General features: G+C 50.1%; 1 protein-coding gene across 1 annotated transcript; it reads right to left on the bottom strand.

The window, feature by feature from the left end:
• Positions 1-10,175: 10,175 nt before the first annotated feature.
• Positions 10,176-14,992, bottom strand: ISCU (iron-sulfur cluster assembly enzyme). Its single transcript, XM_065417681.1, has 5 exons — positions 14,849-14,992; positions 13,926-14,039; positions 12,969-13,079; positions 11,747-11,825; positions 10,176-10,741 (listed from the first exon to the last, which is right to left on the bottom strand). Exons 1-5 carry the CDS (start codon positions 14,945-14,947, stop codon positions 10,644-10,646), a joined length of 501 nt encoding a protein of 166 aa, XP_065273753.1. The 5' UTR covers positions 14,948-14,992; the 3' UTR covers positions 10,176-10,643.
• Positions 14,993-18,755: the final 3,763 nt, after the last annotated feature.

Below are 18,755 nucleotides of genomic sequence, written 5' to 3'. Positions count from 1 at the left end.
ATATACACACAAATGAGTTATCTAAGGTTCCTAAAGATGACAGAGACATGGTAACCTGTCAATTCAAAATGTCTTTCAAGGCGGACCCACAGGTAACCCCTGGGGATCTCTGCCTTAGTTCAACATCTCTGGCCCTGTGAGAGTTCAAACAGCATAGAGATAAAAAATCTTCATGTCCACTATTTTTATGTCCCTCTTCCGGCATTCAAATTAATAAGACAAGGCCTTCGGCATGTATTTCTCCGTGGATGGATGGGGGGCAATTAACAAAGCTTTTGTTTTCTGATGGGGGGAAGGGAGCAATTCCCAAGCCTGGGTTCACAAGTGCAGAGCAAACATTTTCAAAGTTATACATCAAAACCAACATATTTCCTTATAGCGTGGAATACAGCCATTACAAGTGAGATTAATGCACGGAGCAATTTACACTCATTTCATAAAGTCTAAATACTTTCTCAGAAGACTAACACCTATTTTGAACAAAACTAACCTAGAGGTGACCAGGTTTGGTTTCCAGCTATGAGTGAGCCAGTTCTTAGCTAATGCCTATGGCCTTGGCCAGTGCTGGCACTTGATTTACTAATGTCACAGTCCCAACCAAGAGCAAGGCTCAAGATTTAGTGCATGCATTGCATACACACATATGCATGGCTACACCACATCAGGCAATCTGCCTACCAACCGCCACCCCACCCATCCCTTGTGATTCATTATCTGTCCAGCTCTCCTAGACGTCCTAAATAGTAGCAAACAATTTTTGTGGCGACTTCTGCTTAAACCTCAGAATGTCTCAGTGCCACGTCTGGAAAAAGCTGCCTTAAATGTATTTCTCCCTTGGGATTAAAACAGGAAATAGCCGGCATAGCTCTGGCCATAGGAAAGAACTGAGTGGGAACAGCTGAGAGGCCTTAGTTCTGATTTCCTTTACTTTTAGCCTGGTTCTCTGCAGGCTAGTAACGCTGGAGGGCAAGGGGAGCGTGAATGGTTACTAGTCACTGCAGTAAGACAGGACTCTTTCCTGGAAGAGAGTTTCAAATGGATTTCTCTCTATTTCAGTCCTGGTGTTGCTGCAGCAGTTGTCAAATTAAGGAGTGAGCCAGCAAAGCTGAGATAAATGGTACAAGCAAATCAGCACTTTTTCTGCTCTCCAGATTTTGGGCAATGTTCTGCTCTCCGTTTCACCTGTGTGAATCCCCCATCAGCCCACTGGCTTCACTGGTATGGGGGATTCACAGCAGTCTAACAGCAGAGATTGGCCCTCGGCATGTGCACTGTGGTCAGGGCCCCCTCTCAGCCCCCACCTACAGTTCTGCTGCAGCCACACCTGGAATGATGAACCAGTTCCCTGATCCTACAGTGAGATGTGAATAGGGAGAGTATTGCAGGACTGGACCTTAAGGGCTCAGTCCCAGATCCTCAGAGGTATTTAGGAGCCTCGCTTCCATAGCTTAGGGGATCCGGGCCTCAGCCTCCATCCCAGGGCCAAGCATTCCACCAGCAGATGACAAAATCCTGCAACTGTTGAGAGCTGGATCCAAACACCCCTCTTGTGGCTTGCAGGAGTCTCTGGAGCTGGGGCTTTCTTTGGCCTCACTGCAGAGATGGAAATCAACAAGGATGGCTGGAGCTGGATTCAAAACATACAGAGTTTGGAGTGTCTTGGAGTACCCTGTCATCTGGAGTATGGTGTAAATCTCGGAGGAAGGGTAAGGAAAGGGGAAATGTATTGAGGGTTGTACCACTAGGAGTAGTGGGATGAAATTAATAAAACCTTGGATGGAAAGATCAGGATAAACTCCATGGACTGTGGGATCATCTCTCAAGTGAAGAAGATGGGGAGCCCCAATGCTTAGAATGTCTAAACTAGACTGCACAGAACCCTGGCACGTCAGGGACATCCCGAGTTCCCACCCTCTCTCCAGGAGGTGGGCTAGATGGGATGTAATAAGCCTCTTCCACCTCTAATTACTATAGTCTTCAGATGTGGACAATAATGAATGCAAATAAGACATCAACAGAGCTGGTCAAGGCCTTTGCCCTATGATGAAGATTAATGGGGGCAGGAACAAGAACATAAATCACACCTGAGCCCAGCAGTTTTGGGCTTCTGCTCTATCCAAAGTGTGTGTGTGTATATATATATATAGTTGGAGGACAATTGCAGTCTTTGTCACATGGAAAAGTACAAAAGAGGTAGGGGATATTCATGAGTCAACTAAGGTGTTATAAATACGGGGAAGATTTTTAAAGTCCTTTTATCTCTGCAAAGAAGAAGCTCCTTACTAGACCCTGGAGTCTTAACCAATCTGTTACAAAACTCAAAAGCTCCCCTCTTTGGCCCCTCGCTAGGAGAGTGTGGGGTGGGGACAGTGTGTATGGGGGAACACATCTGTGAATGGGTGTATCTATGGGGGAAGTGCATGCTGGCACATGGGCCACGTGTGTGTCCATGTAGAGGCACGTGCAGGTGGCTAGGTATGTCTGCGGGGGCATGCACACACCTTTTCAATTGTTCCTCCTTGCTGGATTGAAATACCAAATCAGAACCTCTCTCCAAGCTGGGACGACAGGGCTTTTTGAAGCTTTCCCTTGGTTTTAAACACTCCCTCTCACACCTGTGTTTTAAATAGAGCTGATCTGAAGCAAACTGTGGTCACTTTAATAAACAGCTGCAACACAATTAAATGAATAGTCAAAATGCTCTTAATACACTTCCTTTGTGCCATGCCAATGGAAACAGAACAAGGCCACTTCCACACGCACCCTCCGCCAACCTACTTTCCCTGCCTCTTTACATTCTCTCTCTTTTATTCCAAGGCTTTTGCTACAACTCAGAGTTCTCCCCCACGGTTCAACGCTCAGTTCTGCCATAGGCCTTGCTCCTCTCAGGCCACTGCTGTTAGTAATTTACAGTAGCTTCTCCTCTAATATGGGAGCTCTCAGACTCTCCCCTTCAGTGACTCTAAACCTGGTCTCTGTTTAGTGACCTGATTATCCCCCTCCCACAATTCTTTGTGGTCAGATCCCACAACAATTTGCACCCATAACCTACAATCCTTTGCACCTGTTTGGTTCTGAATGGGTGAAGAGTGAGGGGGAGATGGATTTTGGGCGAGGCTGGGAGTTAGGATTGAAGGAGTGTTAGGTGTGGGTCTTGGGTGTTATTAGCTAAAAGCTGATTGTTGTTTTTTTTTTTTTTTTTTTTGTCCAGGGGGGATTTGGGCAGTAACCCCCCCCCCCCCCGGACGCATTGTGACCTAGACAAGAGAGGGAAAAGGTGGCTTTAAGTAATTTGAACCCTTCACAATATGAAACGCACCCCAGTATCAAATGCTATGAGGCAGTACTTGAGAGCGAGGGAAGGAAAGGATTGGAACCTGTGCCTAGTAGAAATGATCAAAGGCTGATGACACATCAAGGGGGACCAGATAAACTGCAAAGAAACCCAGCAGCCCTTTGCACATAAAGTGCCTCGGGTTTTTTTCTTTTTTTCTTTTTCTTTAATTAACCAGTTACCATGAGGCAATCTGGCAGTACGGAATGCAGTTCAGTTCCATATGTCAGCTCACGGCTTTGAGGACACAGAACGGAAGTGAAAGATGAAACGTTTGCTAATGGACACAGCATATAAACAAGGTCTGGCAAAAGGCAATGGAGCTGCCCTTAGCTTTTCGGTAAGTTTTATGTGCTCTGGGATACGGATTAACGGTCTTTGCTCGATATTTGTGTGTGTTTCTCCTGCCTTGGAACTGGAGGGCTTTGATAAATGCATTGAGACACGGCCTAGTTTCACTGTAACTCTGGCTAGTGCCTTTGCATCTTGCACCTCCCTGCAATTCATACAGCACCAGTCTTCGGTAAGGGCTGCTCCTTCTCCCACTGAAGTAAATGGCAAAACTCTAACCCAGTGGTTGGGGCACTGGGAGTGAGGGCATAATGGGTGAGTTAGCAGGTAAGACCGCTTGTATCGTAACTGTTTACACACCCAAAGCACAGCTGACTCTTCTGACCGGCGGCATCAAGGGGACTAATATAAAAAGCCATGCAAATTCCAGTGTCAGTGCAGGCACACAACATGTCAAACTAGCATCCGAACCCCTTCTTCAGAACCAGATTCCATATAACTCCAGTAGTGGAAGAATCCCAGGAGATTCAGAGCTTGGGTGATTATTCAGACCTACAGAGGATCCACCAGGTCTCTCACAGGGCTCTGTCCCCATAAAATACTTCTCCATTCCCACCTGGTGGTTTCCCTCTCCATCGACTTTGCTGGATAGAACTAGTGTCCCTTTCAGTGGCTAGAGGGGGCCACAAGATGGGTTGGTGACCCCCAAATTCCTGGCCCTTGTAGGGGTAGAGCGAGATAAACAGCCCTCTTCATGATGCACAGGGAGGTAGAAATGAACACAGAGCGCCCATCAATCACATACCCAGCCCCAGATGGTCATTCAGGCTTGAGGCATCCAGCACCAGTCACTGGAGTTTATGCAGACCTGAATTCTGAGGAAGGGAAGTATAGGGAGTGGTGAGTGACTGCCTCGGGCCAAAGTTTAGAGGAGGCTTGGCCTGTCCCAGGACTTTGCAGGGCATTGGCAGGAGGGTGAACGGGAGAAGAACGCACAGATGCAGGATCTCCAGACACATATCATGCTTCCTTCACTAGGCCCCTGTTCTTGAAGCTACAGAGACTTTTAGCTCAGAATCTCTTTGCTTTTGTGGGTTTATTTCTCAGAAGGGATTTATTATTATTATTGTCAGGAGGGTTTTATAGTACTGCAAACCCCAACCATTCAAATATCATGAGTCAGGCCCCCCAAAAGCACCCTATACTAACTGGGTTTTTAAAATTGCCTTCTGGTTTTCAAACCTTTATGGTGCACTTGCTTCATGATTATAAAGCTCTTCTCAGCAACCAAGTGGGCTAGAATCTTTATTTTGAAAAAAATGAAACTGAGACTCTCATGATTCCAGCAACTGGGGATTTAAGCAAAACACCAATTATTACGTAGCCAGAGATAAAACCGTGCGAGGTGGCAGGGCCGGATCCGCTTGCAATGGGAACTACGTTTTGACTTGCTGGTGATGCTGTGAAGCTGTCACTAGACCAGGGGTGGGCAAACTTTTTGGCCCGAGGGCCACATCGGGGAATAGAAATTGTATGGCGGGGTTGGGGTGCGGGCTCTGGGGTAGGGCTGGGGATGAGGAGTTTGGGGTGTAGGACGGTGCTCTGGGCTGGGACCGAGGGGTTCGGAGGGCGGGAGGGGGATCAGGGCTGGGGCAGGGGTGCAGGCAGCGATGCAGGTTCCGTCTGGCGGTGCAGGCTCTGGGGTGGGGCTGGGGATGAGGATGAGAGGTTTGGGGTGCAGGAGGGTGCTCTGGGCTGGGACTGAGGGGTTCAGAGGGCGGGAGGGGGATCAGGCCTGGGGCAGGGGTGCGGGAAGCAGTGCAGGTTCTGGCTGGCAGTGCAGGCTCTGGGGTGGGGCTGGGGATGAGGATGAGAGGTTTGGGGTGCAGGAGGGGGCTCCGGGCTGGGACCGAGGGGTTCGGAGGGCGGGAGGGGGGATCAGGGCTGGGGCAGGGGTGCAGGAAGCGATGCAGGTTCCGTCTGGCGGTGCAGGCTCTGGGGTGGGGCTGGGGATGAGAGGTTTGGGGTGCAGGAGGGTGCTCTGGGCTGGGACTGAGGGGTTCAGAGGGCGGGAGGGGGATCAGGCCTGGGGCAGGGGTGTGGGAAGCAGTGCAGGTTCTGGCTGGCAGTGCAGGCTCTGGGGTGGGGCTGGGGATGAGGATGAGAGGTTTGGGGTGCAGGAGGGGGCTCCGGGCTGGGACCGAGGGGTTCGGAGGGCGGGAGGGGGATCAGGGCTGGGGCAGGGGTGCAGGCAGCGATGCAGGTTCCGTCTGGCGGTGCAGGCTCTGGGGTGGGGCTGGGGATGAGAGGTTTGGGGTGCAGGAGGGTGCTCTGGGCTGGGACTGAGGGGTTCAGAGGGCGGGAGGGGGATCAGGCCTGGGGCAGGGGTGCGGGAAGCAGTGCAGGTTCTGGCTGGCAGTGCAGGCTCTGGGGTGGGGCTGGGGATGAGGATGAGAGGTTTGGGGTGCAGGAGGGGGCTCCGGGCTGGGATCGAGGGATTCGGAGGGCAGGAAGGGGATCAGGGCAGGGGATTGGGGCATGGGGAGAGGCTCAGGGGTGTAAGCTCCGGGTGGCGCTTACCTCAAGTGGCTCCCAGAAGCAGTGGCATGTCCCTTCTCTGGCTCCTGTGCGGAGGCGCGGCCAGGCGGCTCTGCGCGCTGCCCCATCCGCAGGCACCGCCCCTGCAGCTCCCATTGGAGCGCGTAGGAGCCGGAGCGGGGCCATGCCGTGGCTTCTGGGAGCCGTGTAGGGTGGCCCCCGACCCAGCGTTCCGGCCAGAGCAGGGCTGAGCCGTATGGTGCAGCTCGCAGGCTGGCTTAAAACAGCTCGCAGGCCAGATCCGGCCTGCGGGCCGTAGTTTGCCCACCCCTGCACTAGACCCTGAGAAGTGACCTGCACCGTAGCAACTGTAAAGATTTTTCTGTTGGAAACTGGAGCTAGCGATGAATTATTTCAAGCGCTGCAGGGCCCATGTGCGTCTCACACCAGCAACTGGTCTTTGCAAAATACAACACAGATGCAGTGCTGTCAGCTCTTGCGATGCCTATGCCAGTCATGTGATGCAGGCTGGCGATTCAGTCTCCTCTAATTGGCTGCTTTTCCCAATTCCCTGCCTCCCCAGGAAGAGCAGCCAATCATAGCTGCTGCCAGTGGAGCTCTGAGCCGCCTGTGAGCAATGGAGACAGGATATTTCCTCTGGTCCTTCCCCTGCCTCCCTGCAACACCCAGCCTGGGAAGATGGGGAGGGGGGTAAAGAGCCCCAAGAGCTGGAAGAGGAGCAGAGGTGGAGGGAAGGGGGCAGACTTGATGGGAAATTGGGAGCAGAATGGGGCATGGTCAGATGGGGCTGAGAGCGCCTGCAACAGGAGCCAGAATCACCATGATACGTTTGGGAGTGTTGTCACATACAAGGGGGGAAGGGGCCAGAGACGGGGCCAGCTGCGCCTAGGGAGGGGACCTGTATCTACAATACTGGGCCTGAGCATGCTCCATCGTCCCCAGACCCGCCCCCTTCCCCAAACCTGCACCGAACTGACCTGCTAAGGTTACAGGGAAACTTGCACAGGGACGGGTGGTAGGGCAAACACCTTTGGGCTGTCTGTACCGTGAATGCAGCATAGGGACGGGGGATTTGCTGAGCCTGCTTCAGAGTTTGGGACCCCACCAGGCAGCCTCGGTCGATAGCATGAAGGTGCCTGAAAATGGCTGTATGCCGGCTTCCGGCTGCCCTTACACGGGTTCGAGGGGGCAGCCGGCATGTTGCTATTCCAGTTCCCTGCAGTGCGATTCCCTGCATGTGCTGCCATGCTAAGCGAGTGACTCATGACCCACCTGCCAGAGCATCACGGCTAGCCAGTATAAATGGGATGGGCCCAGTTGCCCTGCCAATGGAGGGTGCCCCACAGAATTAATGGGAGTCAATTTGGGGATTATCCTCATGGGTCTGGCCTGCCCCCAGGAGTGGGGTGAAGACAGCTCTTCCCTCCCAGAGCATAGGTTGGGATCCTCAGGGTTCAAGCCTTGGCTATCAGCCCCATTCAGCTTTAAGGTGTTCCTCAGCCGAGCTAAGTGTTGCCCCCTGGGCTGGCTTAGGGCACTCACCAGGGTCGGTTGCACTTTGGAGACTGGGAGGAGAGGGCAGGACTAAGGTTGGGGGTTGGAGGGACAGGGAGATGGCAGATCTGGGGGAGAGGAAAATTGATGTGGGGCAGAATTAATCCTGGGGCCTGGAAGACAGGAAAATGTGGGGGCAGAACTGATGTAGAGTCTGGGGGCAAATGTAAATGGTGGCTGGGGGGATCGTATTGATGTATGGGAGAAGACTTGATCTGTTGGGCTCTGTGCGGGGCAGGCAGAATTGATGTAGTGGGCTGTGTGTGTCGGAGACAGGCTTGCCAACTCTGACTGAAGCTATTCCGGGAGATTTCCCCCCCCACATGACGTCATGTCATTTTCTTAAAATAGCCTATTAAAATCTCCTGGATTGCTTTCACTAGTGTGTCTCCGGGAGATTGATGCTGATTCTGGGAGACTCCAGGCCAATCCTAGTGGGAGAACTGATGTGGGGGGCTGGGGACCAGAATTGACGTTGGGGTGAGAACTGATGTGGGCAAAGGGGGGGTTAGGGGGCAGAATTGATGTTGGGGGGAGAAGTGATGAGTGGGGGAATGGGGGCAGAATGATGTGGAGAACTGAGGCAGGGGAAGAACTGATATTAGGGGTGTGAGGGCAGCAGAATTATTTGCTGGGCTGGGGGATGTGCAGATGTGGGGGTAGGAGGCATATAATTAATTGGAATTTTGGGGATAAGCTGGATGCTCTCTGCCATCAGATAGCAGCAGGAGCTCCTGAAGCAGGGGCCAAAATCCCCTTTCCCCGTACATTTGGGAGAGGTGGCGAGGCAGCTTGTCAGTTACACACAAGGTGGGGGTGGGCAGGGGGAGTTAAATAATCAAAAGGGAGCCTGAAAATTTCAACAGAACATTTAAAAAATGGATGTTTTGGAGCCAATGTCATGAATTTGGGGATGACGCATGATTTTTGAACAGTCAGGGCTGCCAATACTGCACCCCCACCCCCAAAAACCTGCCAAATAATTCTCATGTGCTTATTTCATAGGGCGGTCGGGAAAAGTGAATCAACAGAAGGGCTTAGGGAAGCCATGTGGCAGCGTTTGCTATGATACTCCATTGGTTACAGCTTTCTTCAGCCACGTGCTGCAAACCACTGCACCAAGCGGAAGCCAGGAGGCCAGGCTGTTTAAATAGTGTGTGCGGTGCATTTGCAGCCTGAGAGACTCTGGAGGTCCCTGCCCCTTGAAAGGAACAGGCTCTGGGAGAGCTGTCACAGACTGGGTGAGGGTAGGAGGGACCCCAATGCACACCCTGCCAGCGCTAATCCAGCCCAGCCAGTATAGGTGCTGAGGGTGGTACTGCACCCCCTGGCTTGAAACAGTAATAACCCAAATACATGGTTTCCACCTTTCAGCACCCGGACTATAAAAATGGTTCTAGCATCACTGATAGCCAGGTGAACAGAGGCAGGCCACACCCCTCCCACACATGCTTCCCTCGTGTGGGCAGGAGCAGTGGTGCAGGCTCTGACCTAGTCAACACCAGCCTACCGGAGTTGGGGTGGGTTGGGTGGCTCTTGCCTCCCAGGGTCCTCCCCACCACCCTCCCTCTGAGCAGCTCTCTCTCCCGTTTTCCCCCATGAACAGCCTCAGCAGGACTAATGGGCTAGTACCCTCTTCTGCATTAGACTGGAGAAGGAACGGCCCAGTGCCTGCTCCCTTCATACGGAAAGGAGGGGATGTGTAATATTTGATACTAAAGCACACTTTTTTCTTGATATAACGTTGCCTATATACAAACATTCTTCCCACCCCCCAACACAGGCTTACAAAGCATCTGGAGTAATGCCAGCTTCCAGTACTCAAAACCCATTAGACAAGGCCCCACCAAACAAGGATTTATTAATAAAATGTGTTTTTAATTTGCCTTTTTAAGATGGGAGGGAACCAGAACTTCCTTGCTGGGAAAAAAATTTCATTTCTAAATCTAAATGAAAAGTTAGAAACTCAACATTTTCTGAGGGAAGGAAACTTTTAAAAACAAACAAACAAACAAAAAAAACCCCAAAGGGCATTTCTGGAAAAATTCCAGGTGCCATGTGGCCAGCCTGTCTGCCTGCCTGGTGACCTAGTGTTCAAAGGTCCATCTCTCACATTTGGTACCCCTTGTTTAAACTACTGCATAGACTGATGGCGAAAGTGGTACTTGAACTAGAAAAAAAAAAGAATAGGCAGGCACAATATACTGAACAGCTTATGAATGTACTGCCTTCTAGTGGCCATTACCTGCTCTTTCAATTCAGTTTTTGGTTGTTAAATGCCATAGGATGAAACAGGGGTGTTTTTTAAAGTAGCCTCTAAACAGATATTTCCTAAGTTTTGAAATGCTAGGAACCGAACTGTAGGGTGGATGGATATGAATGCCCCAAAGAGTCAGAGTGAAATGGACTTTCAACACAACTGTACCCAACAGGAATTGCCATAGATTGTTTAATATATTATATACAGCATATGCAATAAAACTGATCTGCAATTTCCTGCATAAACATTCAGATCAAGGCAAAACACTTTCCAATATAACCCTTCTCTATACAAAACAATAGGGAAAACTATACATTTAGTCCATGAATTTTAGCCCTTGCAACATTTGAAACCCCAGGATTTTCATTGCTGAAAACTCAACTGTCACACTCAGAGCTCTGTCTCCTTCACCTGTACACTTAATATGAAGTCAAGATAGGACAGTAGCATGTGCTGAAATAAGCTCAAAACAATTCCAGTAATTTGAGCACCACAACGGTGGTTTAATACACGTGGAACAGTGAAACATTGTGCGTCTCTTACAGCTTCATTTAGTACTGCACTGGTTCTCATCTCTACGTCTAAAGTAACTGCACTGTACATGTCAGTGGCATGAGAAAGCAAGCTTTACAGTCTCACACAGGTTTAGGCTTTGGCTGCTTTCTTCTCTGGCTCTTCTTTCTTAGGATCCTGTTTCAACTTGTAATCTGCCAGAGCAGCCCTGATTGCATCTTCAGCTAGCACTGAAAAGCGAAAGAGAGAACGAGCACTTTGAAACTTGTTTGTAAGTAAGGGGGGGGAAATGATCCACTTTCCAAAAATGTGTCAAATACACTGTAAGACTATACAGCAGGGACACTAGCAGAAACAGAGAAGGCTAGATTTTCTTGCAGGTCACAACTGGGATACAGGAGAAGTGTTTCTACAGCAAAGCTTGCCCTGGCTCCTGCCTGCACTATTCCTTAGTTGAGGAAATGCTTTTAATTGTCTGAGGAAACTGACGTTTTAGACAGACACCCCCGCCTTCCCCCCCTCTTCCATTTGCCAACCGACTGCACATCTATCTCATTCAACATCCTTAATCTGGGTTATGTTCCTTTTCCTTTCAAGGGAGCTAACAAAGGAGTTTTTTTTTTAAAAACAGGGCCTATGCCATCTTTTCTGCTTTGCCATACCAGCATCAGAAACGTCTACTCTGGTCATCACTTGCTTCTGAACTTACACTTACATTGAGGGGGAAGGGGTACTGAATCTTTAAAGTTCATGACTAATATTTTGGAGAAAGGAAAATTGGTCAGACAAGACTCCTTCTGATTAAAAGCTCAGGTTTCAATTTTTGGCTCTTTGATGTCACTTTACTAGTTCTCTAGTCACCACAGACTCTTCTAGATGAAAGACCTGGTTTCTAATGTAAAAATAAAAGCAGAATGTCTTCTAGGCCCTCATTGTACCTCCCAAAGCAGCCAACCCCCGATTTGTTTCTTTTGCAGGTCACCTTTAAAAAGAGATCAGTAGAACTGGGCACTCGACTTGGGAGAACTTATGGCAGACTCAAAAGACAGGTAACACTAGGTACATCCTGATGCACCCATGCAAGTCCTCTGCAAATACCTAGAGACCTCAATAATAAGAGCTAGAGTCAAATTGCAGTAAGTTGTACCACGTTTCTGCGCTTCGTCTGACAACATAGATTTTAATTTTTAAAATAGTTCAGTGTTTAAACAATCGGTATTTAACTTGTGACTTACTAGAACAGTGTAGTTTAACTGGAGGAAGGCAGAGCTCTTTAGCAATATCAGTATTTCTGATCTTCAAGGCTTCATCAACCTGAAATTTATAAACCTGTTAATATACGATTGACTGCTTGTCACCAAACACCTTAGGTGGTGTACATGCGCCACAGATTTGTGAAAGGGGTGTTTGAGGACTAGCCTTCAGGATGGGGTTCAGAGAGAAACCTAGGAAGAATTATTTTGTTATACTCAATGATCGTGCACAAGTATTTTAAAGGATTGTGTATAAACAAATTGACATAACCACCCCATCAACATTTCCCATTCGCCTTCCATCCCAAAATACCAGATTTAAGGAAAAGGTTTTCAAATGAACAGTTGCAGATGACCGAAGTCCAGGCACACACTAGTGTTCTAGGTTGTGACCTTACAAGGAACCTATATTGGCAGTTTGTGCATTTACATCTGTACGGCACTATGTGCATAAGACAGACAACTTGATGTTTTAGACTGATGGGAAAAGGATAGGTAGAAACCTAAATAATCTCACAAGAGCTTCTTATTTGTTGGAAGAAGTCATAGACTCATAGACTTTAAGGTCAGAAGGGACCATTGTGATCATCTAGTCTGACCTCCCGCATGATGCAGGCCACAAAATCTGACCCACCCACTCCTCGAATAATTCTCTCCCATGACTCAGCTGTTGAAGTCCCCAAATCATGATTTAAAGACTTTAAGTCGCAGAGAATCCTCCAGCAAGCGACCCCTGCCCCATGCTGCGGAGGAAGGCGAAAAACCTCCAGGGCCTCTGCCAATCTACCCTGGAGGAAAATTCCTTCCCGACCCCAAATATGGCAATCAGCAGAACCCCGAGCATGTGGGCATGGTGCTTGTGTGGAAGAGAATATACATAAATTATTTCTGGCTATGTAAGCTATGGCCATTCTGAAAATCATCAAGCTACCCAAGTAAGAGCTGCCTTTCTAGAAATGGAAATGAAAACTACTGAACTGGAAAAGTCAAATTCCCATGATAGGGATGGAAGAGATTCTTAATCTCCCTCATTCTAGAAAAAAAATTCACGCTAGGTAAAATGTAAACGCCATACTATGCTTTTCAGACCACTGTTCCACATATGGTCTCTGATAATGGATGGTGTAGCATTAATAGCAATCCCTGGAGACTGCTGCCAGCTCCTGTGTAATATGCTCTTTCATAGGTGTGAAGTCAGTTTTACCGTTTTTCCTTTAATCCATTCTGTGGCCAATGAGCTTGAGGCAATTGCCGATCCACAGCCAAATGTTTTGAATCTTGCATCAATAATTTTTCCATTTTTATCCACTTCAACCTGCAAGAGTTTCAATGACATCAGTTCCGTTTATATCACATTCTTGTACTAATAACACTGAAGAGGACTCAACTGGATAATGGTTTAATTTGAGCCTAGTCATATAGAAGTCAGGGGCAAGATTCCCTTTTCACTGGTGTCCAGTGAAGCAGGATACGTAGGGCCTATGACTGAGGCAAGGAATGTTGTAAAACATTTACATTTTAGTTCTAGAAATAGAAAATAATTTTACTAATGGTTTAAGCCTGCAGTTACTGGTAGTCTTCAGCGGACATAATCCATTTACAATCTACTTAGTTGCAAAAGGTGAGTCAAAAGCAGTCTGCAGGTCTGACACCTGCCCCATAATCCTCCTTTTATTCTTTGTGGTTTTACCAGAACATTTTCCTTTTTTAATTCCCCCCCCCCTTATGTTGTGTGAAGAACCCACAAAAACAGCAATGGGAAAAATGACAATACATGGGAAACAGTGAACATTCACAAAGTGCTATCAGATGTATAAACAAGACAGAAACCTCTCTCTAGCATAAGGTACCACTTGTAATACCATTAGATGAGAATTCTCTGACAGAAGTGTCATGATTAGGTGGCTCTCATTTAAGAGTAACAAGCTCATATTCCATAGCTTCCATTTTGTAATGTTACTTTGTCTCATCATCAGCTGTTCTTTCTTGCAAACAACTTATGATTGTCAACATAATCAGTGTGATCAATTCATAATATTAATTATACTAGAATTCTCTCTCAGTGACTAGAGCTTAACTTCAAGTCATTAGATAACAAAATTAGCATTTTTTTGGCCACACAAATAAGCGGGACATTGTTGTTATGTATTTGTAAGCTCACCTGTAGTTTCATCACATCGCCACAGGCAGGAGCACCCACTAATCCAGTGCCAACGTTCTTTGCACTCTTATCAAGGGAGCCCACATTTCTAGGATTCTCATAGTGATCCACTACCTACAAGGGAATTTGATCTGCAATGACTATGGTGTCTACAGTCCCCAGCCAGGAAAGTGCTCATAAAGCCTGCGCGGTTTAAAACATGCATCAGACAAAGCCCAGCGCATGGCAAGGCACGCAGCTAATAACCCCCACAGCTGACCCATCCTCAAAGATAGGGGCTCATAAGCTCCCTTGTCCCCCAACAGCCAGACCCCCTTCTCATCTCCCACCCTTAAGGGCCCCATACAACTCTCAGGATCCTGCCCCCAGCCTCTTCCTCACCCCCCAAGGCTGCTCCCCCTCCCCCAGTCCCTTCCTCATCCCCCCAATCCCACACCCCCAGGCCCCAAGACTGCTCCCACTCCCCCCAGTCCCTCCCTTCCCCCTTCTTCACCCCCCCAGTCCCGCACCCCCAGCCCCCAAGGCTGCTCCCACTTCCGCACCCCCAGCCCCCAAGGCTGCTCCCCCTCCCCCAATCCCGCACCCCCAGCCCCCAAGGCTGCTCCCCCTCCCCCAGTCCCGCACCCCCAGCCCCCAAGGCTGCTCCCAATCCCGCACCCCCAGCCCCCAAGGCTGCTCCCCCTCCCCCAATCCCGCACCCCCAGCCCCCAAGGCTGCTCCCCCTCCCCCAGTCCCGCACCCCCAGCCCCCAAGGCTGCTCCCCCTCCCCCAGTCCCGCACCCCCAGCCCCCAAGGCTGCTCCCAATCCCGCACCCCCAGCCCCCAAGGCTGCTCCCACTTCCCCACCCCTCCACCCCCAGCCCCCAAGGCTGCTCCCACTCCCTTCCCCCTGCCTCGTCCCGCACCCGCAGCCCCGCACCGACCTTCTTGTGATACCCCGCGGTGGGATCCGCCAGCCCCATGGGCCCGGGTCTCAGCAGAGCAGCAGCAACCCGGCCCCCCGTCATCCGCAGCGCCGCCATCTTCCCGAAATCCCCCCACCCCTCTGCGCACTGTTAGGAGAGGGTTACGTCACGCCCCGCCCCACGTGACCCACACGTGCGCCGGCCCCGCCCCCTCGCGAGGAGGGCGCGTACCCGCCCCTCCCATCCCTGCCGCTGCTGCGCCGCATTGTTGTGCTGCCCGGGGCCGGTGCAGCCCTTTGCTCGGAGCCTGGGAAACGGCCCCTCCACGTCTGCGCACGTTGCAGGGTTCCCCCTGCTCACGGCGCTGTACCCACCCAGCCGCCGTCTTCAAAACACCCACTTCCACATGCGAGTGACATGCCAGCCCCCTGCCATCCCAGCGCAGGCAGACCTGGCCCGTGGCGCCACGCCTTTGTGCCCCCCGGGATTGAGTATTTATTGCAATTCACTCTAGCCTCGATCCAGCGAAGAGGGATGCATGTAGATGAAGGACGTGTTTGAGGGATAGAGCGAGGACTATATTTAGGACTGAAGCTACAAACCCTGCAAAAGCTCCAGTTGGTACAAATGCTAACAGATTTACCCTGTGCCTCTTTCTGGCATTGGCTCCCCAGTGACTTCAGATCTCAATTCAAAGGCTCTGTCCTGATGTTCAGAGCCCTCTACAGGACTCACCCTGACAGATGATTGCCTCGCATGCTGTTTATCGCAAGCCTGAATTTGCCCCCCCCCCCCGAATTTGCTTTACTGTGCTGTAGTTTGATAGCTAGCTAGTGAGGATTCACTATCAGAAAGCTAAATGCAATAGCTCTCCTGTTGGTCTGTTTTGTTCGTTACTGGCTGTTTTATTTGGCTTCGGGGGAGTGAGTGCAAACCGCGGGATCAAGCTTTTTGATGAATTAATATTCCCATTCCCAACATCTTTAAGACCTTGCTATCATATGATGCATTGCTATTGTATCAGTTTTTAGACAGCATCCTGAACACCGTGGTTGGACGGGATGGGGAGAGCTTTGCAAATAGTTATTATTTTAATTTCTTTGCAGCGTCCCCAGTAAGGGGCCAAGTGGGATGGGGGAGCTTTGCAAACACAGTACACATTACTATATTTAATTCCCATGCTGTATCTCCAGTGTTGCAGCCGAGGGAACTTTATAAATACAGTAATGAGTATTTAATTTCCTGTGCAGTGCACCCCCCCCCCCCGTGTTTACTGAATTTTCAGTTATTATGATGAATCCTGCAGTGGTGGGGGGAGGATGAGCGGGGACACAGCAGCAGGACCTGAGCCATTTGCTATGGACTGAGCTGATCAGAGAGCCCAACCAAGCTCTAGAGCCTGTTGCCACACACAATATGGCGGCTAAGCCTGGGTCCTTCCCCTATCGTCAAGCCATGGCTAGGGCGACCTTCCCTAAGGCCCCTACGTGCCCAGGGCCCGAGGAGACTACACAGGTGCCTGTGGGAATCCGTGCACGAGAAGGCCGTGAATCCCTACTCGGAAACGGCCGTTGCCGCGGAACTGTGTAGAGCGAGCTCCAGGCGGGCGTTCGCTCTTCTCTACGGGGCTGCGGTCAGCATCTGTGTGGGGGCGGTTCGGTCAGGCGCGCCAGGGGCAGCCCCACTGCTTGGCCGAGCTCGGCAGGCTGCGCAACCGAGGTAGCTGCACAAGATGGCGACGGCGGCGGCCGAGGAGGAGGCAGCGGCGGCGACGACGGCGGAGGAAGAGCGGCGGCGGGAGGGGGCTCGCGAGTCGGAGGGGGAGTGCGGGGACGAGGGCGACTCGGACTCCTCGGCGGACGGCGAGGATGAGGAGAAGGAGAACGAGGCCGAGATCCAGCGGCTGGAGGAGCAGGTAGAGGGCGGGGCGGGGAGCAGCGTGAGTCCCTGAAGCCCCGCGTGGGGCCTGCCTCAGCGTGTCCCGTCCCTTGGCCCCGCGCACAGAGACTTGCCGCGGGCCGTCGGGATCGCTGGGTGGGGGGTTCCGCGCTTTCTGTTCCGCGGCTGAGGCGCTAACGAGGCGGCGGGGCCAGGTTCGGGGTGCGCGGGAGGGAGCCCCTCCTTCCCGGCCCGCCGCCCTGGGTGCCTCGCGCGTGCAGAGCACCGTGCCCGGGTGCGGGTCTGGGCACTGTGGCTCGGGGGGCTTTAGGGTTTCCACAGTGGATCCTTTTCTCCCCCTGCCGTGGGAGGGAGCTGCGCTCGCCATTCTGGCAGCTGCTCCTGGCTCCCCCAGAAGAACATCTTCCCCACACCCCTATCCTGTCTCAGTGCCACGTGCTTCCTGAGCAGGAGATCCAGAGCGGCGCCTTTTCTGCCGGGTTTTCAATTCCTGTAGGACTCGTGAATGGGACCTGGCTCCTGAGGGCTGGGTTCCATCCTGCGGCCCCCCCATCGCTGTGCTAACTAGGCTGAGGGCTAGTCAGTGGTGTTAAGGAGAAAAAACACTTTCTATAATGTCCATAAACTTATAGCATCATTCGCCGCCCTTTCTGTGTTGCTCGTTGTCTTCATCTGTAAGGATCTTTAGGGCAGGGACTGTCTTCATGTGTATGTATAGCGGTGTCCTTGCATGTTGTGGGTGCTACTGGGCTACAAATGATGAATGAAGTATTGATATCCCTATGGAGCAAATGAATAAATATGTGAGGGAGTCTGTATTCTAGTCCCTCATTAAATATTGGTGCATAGTTAGCATGTGGGGAGAGTGAGAGATTTTTGTGAACCAATGGACTAGGAATGTGATATTATTGACGGGTGAATTTATGGAAGAAAGTGAGTATACTGGGTTAAACTTTTAGGCGTGGGTAATTCTCCTTTCATGTATATCCATTTTCTAGTGTTAATCCAGGATTGTATAACTCTGCTGTCTCTTGCAAAGGATTAAGAAATCCTTTCAGTTTATAGTATCAGAGGGGTAGCCGTGTTAGTCTGAATCTGTAAAAAGCAACAGAGGGTCCTGTGGCACCTTTAAGACTAACAGAAGTATTGGGAGCATAAGCTTTCGTGGATAAGAACCTCACTTCTTGCATCTGAAGAAGTGAGGTTCTTACCCACGAAAGCTTATGCTCCCAATACTTCTGTTAGTCTTAAAGGTGCCACAGGACCCTCTGTTGCTTTTTTCAATTTATATATAGTCTCAATTTCTTTGATCACATCCTGGAACTGCTTTCAAAAAATCAAGTATCAAATTCCAAGCTTTATAATCATGTGAAATGTATGTAAATTACACTGTTCCTAAACTTTGTGTGTGTTGTCTATTAGTTTGAGAATTGAAAGGTGTACCTTCTCTGGCCATCTTGCTACAGAGCCCTTTCAGTTGGAGACACTCTCAGTATTTCTACAAAAGTGTGCTAATTGCTCTCAGTTTCAGAGTGGTAATTATGAAAATGGCAACAGAGGGTCCTGTGGCACCTTTAAGACTAACAGAAGTATTGGGAGCATAAGCTTTCGTGGGTAAGAACCTCACTTCTTCAGATGCAAGAAGTGAGGTCTTGCATCTGAAGAAGTGGGGTTCTTACCCACGAAAGCTTATGCTCCCAATACTTCTGTTAGTCTTAAAGGTGCCACAGGACCCTCTGTTGCTTTTTACAGATTCAGACTAACACGGCTACCCCTCTGATACTTGAATTATGAAAATGTTATACCTGTGTAAAGAAGACCTCCTATTGTGTAATCCTTCAGCAATTTAATTGCTATGGCAAACTATGGAATAGCTGCTAACTTCAGAGGGGTTTCTTTATGCACTGATTACTGAAATAATTGATGGTTGTGGCCAGAAGCAGCAATTTTTGAGGACTAATATAGTTTGAGAGCATGCAGTCCATTTCAGCACCAGACATTCAAGGTGGACCCTACAGTAACAAGT

Source organism: Emys orbicularis, chromosome 16 (assembly GCF_028017835.1).
Source record: "Emys orbicularis isolate rEmyOrb1 chromosome 16, rEmyOrb1.hap1, whole genome shotgun sequence".
NCBI lineage: Eukaryota > Metazoa > Chordata > Testudines > Emydidae > Emys > Emys orbicularis.
Note: the sequence above shows the minus strand (reverse complement) of the source record. Positions and strands in the feature narration are given on the sequence as shown.

Coding starts and splice junctions, on each gene's coding strand:
- ISCU (XM_065417681.1), bottom strand. CDS start 14,947: ATGGCGGCGCTGCGGATGACGGGGGGCCGGGTTGCTGCTGCTCTGCTG. Junction 13,080..13,925: donor GCGATGTGATGAAACTACAG/GTGAGCTTACAA, acceptor AAACTCTTGCAG/GTTGAAGTGGATAAAAATGG. Junction 10,742..11,746: donor AGTTAAACTACACTGTTCTA/GTAAGTCACAAG, acceptor TTCGCTTTTCAG/TGCTAGCTGAAGATGCAATC.